At 40.4% G+C, this 4,509-nt stretch overlaps 1 protein-coding gene across 3 annotated transcripts in view; it reads right to left on the bottom strand.

Annotated features, from left to right (window-relative positions):
- Nucleotides 1–1,225: 1,225 nt before the first annotated feature.
- The window catches only part of bmm (brummer), a 97,340-nt gene continuing 94,056 nt past the window's right edge, over nucleotides 1,226–4,509 (bottom strand). For all 3 annotated transcript variants that reach the window (XM_076210395.1, XM_076210393.1, XM_076210394.1), the window contains exon 13: nucleotides 1,226–2,537. In XM_076210395.1, the coding sequence (XP_076066510.1) occupies nucleotides 2,447–2,537 (91 nt within the window). In that variant the 3' untranslated portion in view covers nucleotides 1,226–2,446. The remainder of the gene's footprint in view (nucleotides 2,538–4,509) is intronic.

Raw genomic sequence — 4,509 nt, 5'->3', positions numbered from 1 at the left:
TTGGCCTTAACCCAAAAAATGTAATTTCTAGTAGATTCTGTTCGAAATACCAGAAATTTTTATTTAGCTTAATAAAAGGGAGAAAAAACAGTACAGGAGCATTGCGGGACTAAAGGGTTTGCTTGTAACTGAAAGGGTTCAGTAACCTGAGCCTCCTTAATGAGATATTCACAAGAAATTGAGAAAAAGGTTAAGGGTTGATAAAAATAGATATGACAGAGAGGAAGGGAGATTAACTATAAGGAAAACTACATGTGAATTATGGTGACAACTTCTGGGTTTGTCATATCAATAATACCATTACATATTTCCCATATCTGTGGGTAGACTGGCCTCTCTCAACTAGTTGAGAAGTTATATATATCATAGATGGTGGGAGGGAGGGATGAGGGAAGAGAAAGGGGTAGGGGAGGGAGGAGAGAGAGAGAGGGAGAAAGAGAAAAGACAGAAAAGAGTACATATAAGATAAGAAGAGAGAGAGAACCTTATTAAATTGAAAAGCAATTTGTTTAGCTGGCCCAGGTGACTCCACTTGTTCACAAACCAAGTAGTTCTGCAAGGTGTTGGTTAGCTGTAGCCAAAGCCATCAACTCTGTTCCACATGCTTAGCCAGCCAAAGCAAGTGGTTGCCACTGATAGCTGTTGGGAGTCAAATTGGAGCTTCTGCATTCATGGAGCAAGATAAAAACCTAATGTGCTACAAGAGCTGTTCAACAGCTGTTCTATATCAGTCCTGTCCAGTGAATAAAAGATCCATCTTGACCCCCAATGGATATCAGTGAGTGCCATTTGCCTTGGTTATCTGAGCACACAGAGCAAAGACAATGGCTTTAGTCACAGCTAAGTACTTACTAGTTTAGTCCTCCTTGTGTAATTTTTTTCTGGCTATGCTGTTTGGAGACAGAAAATGTGGTATACATACTTTGTTAATCATTATGACATGTTCAGTAGACATGGTTGTGGCCAATTTTCATTGTGTCAAGTCACAGACACTTCTACAAGGCCTTGATGGATTAATAGTCATTTCAGGTCAAGGCATTCCTTCCTCAATAAAATAAACTGCCTTAGGCCACAAGAAAAACCCTAAGAGTTCCAAAGTTTAGAAGGGTTGGTATATAATTTCCTTTACTTGTAATCATACCATATATACTACATTGTGTGTGTGTGTGTGTATGTGTGTGTGTGTGTGTGTGTGTGTGTGTGTGTGTGTGTGTGTGTATTTACCTAGTTGTATCTTGCGGGAGGAGAGCTATGTTCGTAGTGACCTGCTGTTGTATCTTTCTGCACCCAGTATAGGTGTGTGAGTGAGTGAGTGGTGTGAGAGTGTGTGTGTGTGTGTGTTTACTTAATTTATCTATCTAATAAATGTACAACTGCCCACACATTTGGGTTCTCATGACATTCTTGCCACTTCTATACCCGTTGTACAACTCGAAGCAGTACAAACATTTGGCTTACCATCATACATAACAGAAAATATACAAGTTCTCCTTAATTCTATGTAACATTTATTCACAAGGACTTTGGTAGAATGCAGTGTTTTAGTGAACACTTATATTATGTAAAATCTCACAAAGAAGACACCTGGCATTAAATTCCTGAACTAACATCTACCATCTCCAAGTAATAAGAAATGAATGATGCATTGTGCAATGCCCTGTGTCTTTTCTATTACAATTTTACTTGACCATGTTTATATCAATTATCTCTGGTCAACCTAAATCTACCCTGTCTTTACCATTGCTATCCTGTGGGACAACAATATGTATAAAAGTTAATAGAAATATAAAAGTATTTATTTATCAGCTTATGCTAAAGTTTGGCAACATTACTCACAGTTATGATTTACCATATTATCTAGTTCAGATGCCATTGGAACAGTATAGATAAAAATATATACATTTCCTAATATACCTTGTGATAAATGGTCTCAGTCCATGACCAGCTGTCTACCCAAAGGCACCAATACAGTACATTGTGTGACTTATGGGGATGGGAAGAGATAGAAAAGCAAAATGAGATATAAACACATAAAAAATACTTAGTTTTCAATAGATGAGAAAAAAAAAATAAAAATCAACATTTCAAAATAACTTTATCATTACCTTCATTATCTTCTACCTCGTCATGAATTTTAGCAAATTAGTTATACCATGTGCCATGTTTGTGAAGAATGGGCACTTTATTTCTCAGACTAACAATTCCCAGTTTCTTTTTCTCATCTATTATAACTCAGTCCTTTTCTCTGTCCAAGTTCTTTGATGATAACACAGAATTGTAAGTGATGTACATACATATATACATACATACATATCAAAGGCCCTTTCTCCCTTATAAGGGGGATGTAGGGTTTCAAAAAGAAATGGAAACATTAAAGTCCATGATGAGATGCTTGCTGTACATTATGGGTGAAAAAGAATCACTGGGGTTCTCAACGTCACTTAGTCTATTCCACTGCAATGCAAGGAGTGACAGAAGAGGACAGAGGAAGGTGGTCTGTGTGAAGGTGCTGGTCAGATTCTGGCTCACTGTTTACCCTGGTAGAGGAAAAAAATAGAGCTTTACTAGGAAATCATTCTAATCATATACAGTACAAATTAGAGCAGGGCTAATGATGGGTACTGGTGAGTCCTGTGAGATGGACACTGGGGAGAATTATCTCTGTCACCCATCTTCATAACCTGTCAATACCCTAACTTACATTTGGAGGTGTAGCACTAGGGGAGAGACATTTATTCTCTGGATTGGGTCAAATATTTCAATCAACTTTGACTGTATTTCCTTCACCTTTTCACAAAAGGAGGGCTGACAATCAATGACTGCTCCCCTCCTCCTTCGACTACAAGCCAGTGACCTAAGAAATATCTTTGATGATAATAATAATTGTCTTGTGTTTTAATGATTAGAAAACCAGCAACCCTTGAGCTCTCCCATAGATCTCTACCAGAAAAAACTCTGGACTGCTGTCTGTGTTGTAGTGATGTGGGACTATTTCTCTTACTGGAGGAAAGTTATAGTAGGAAGGGGAGTGTCACCAGTTGTCAGTTCTCCATGTGTGAAAAGGTGTACGAAATACAATTGTACATTCCTAACATCTTAATATTACATTAATTCATAGATATACATATAACACCATTACTTTTATAATTACTAATCTATAACATGAAGCCATATGCATCTTTTTCAAGACCTGACAAAAGAGGACCTTAAAGTTGAAGAAACCTAATGAACTTTGATAAATGGAAATTTTGGGAGTATTTACCTACATACATACATACATATACCAAGGCTTTTTCCCCCTTACAAGGGGGGTAGCCAAAAAGAAAAAGACATAAAATCATTCCCACCCATTCCATCCCTGAATACACTCCACACCCCTCCACCCTCCCTCTTATCTTAGCACCTCCTGAATGATGGGTCATCCCTGCACCTTGTCCACTGCCCTGGGTCAGAAGCAGTGTCGCAAGACACAGCACATCCACAGCAAGGCCGCTTCATTAAATCGGCGACCCCCCCTCTCCGTCCCCCCATTGCATAAAATGAGAGGACGGGGAGAAATCACTTCGGGCTGCGTCAAATTTTGCTCACACATACTACCTCACCCCCCATCCACCCACCCATTCCACCTCATGCTATCACAACATCATCCATATACAACCACTCTCCATTCACCCCTGTCTTCTGTCCTCTCCCGTCCTTCCTCAACAGACATTCCCCTCTTCCCCAAAGCCCCCTTCACCCCATCCATCCACCTCATCCTAGGACGCCCCCTCATGTTCACTCCCTCCACATCTGCCTTCCACACCTCTTTTACTAGTCTTTCTTCACTCATTCTTTCCATGTGTCCAAACCATCCTAATATTCTTTCATCAACCCTATCTCCCAGCTCCCTTTCCACCCCTGTTCTCCTCCTCACCTCCTCATTTCTCACTCTATCTAGCCTAGTAACCCCCATCATACTTCTCAGACACCTCATCTCAAACACATTCAAACTCCTTCTCTCTTCTTCTCTTATGTTCCATGTTTCTGCCCCATACAGTGCTGTTGGCACAATCACTCCTTCATACAGTCTCCTCTTAGCATCCATTCCCAAATGTCTATTCCTCATCACACTCTTTAATCCACCAAGGCATTTACTCGCTTCTCTCAATCTACATTCTACCTCCACTTTCACTCCACCTTTCCCTGCCACATTTGCACCCAAGTATCTAAAACTATCCACTTCCTCCAGTCGCTCTCCCTTAATGTTCACTTCCAGTCTACTGCCACTTTCACCCCTTGTACATCTCATCACCTTACTTTTACCCACATTTATCTTTAGCTTTCTTCTATCACATACTCTCCCAAACTCTGCCACCAACTTCCTCAATCCCCCCTCCGATCCTGCCACAAGCGCAGTGTCGTCCGCAAACAACAACTGGCTCACCTCCCACTTTTCTCCATTTTCTTTAACCATCTCCAATCCCTGACCCACTACCCTTGCATTTACCTCTCGCACCACCCCATCCA

Source organism: Oratosquilla oratoria, chromosome 27 (genome assembly GCF_046742065.1).
Source record: "Oratosquilla oratoria isolate Oo_2021 chromosome 27, ASM4674206v1, whole genome shotgun sequence".
Taxonomy (NCBI): domain Eukaryota; kingdom Metazoa; phylum Arthropoda; class Malacostraca; order Stomatopoda; family Squillidae; genus Oratosquilla; species Oratosquilla oratoria.
Note: the sequence above shows the minus strand (reverse complement) of the source record. Positions and strands in the feature narration are given on the sequence as shown.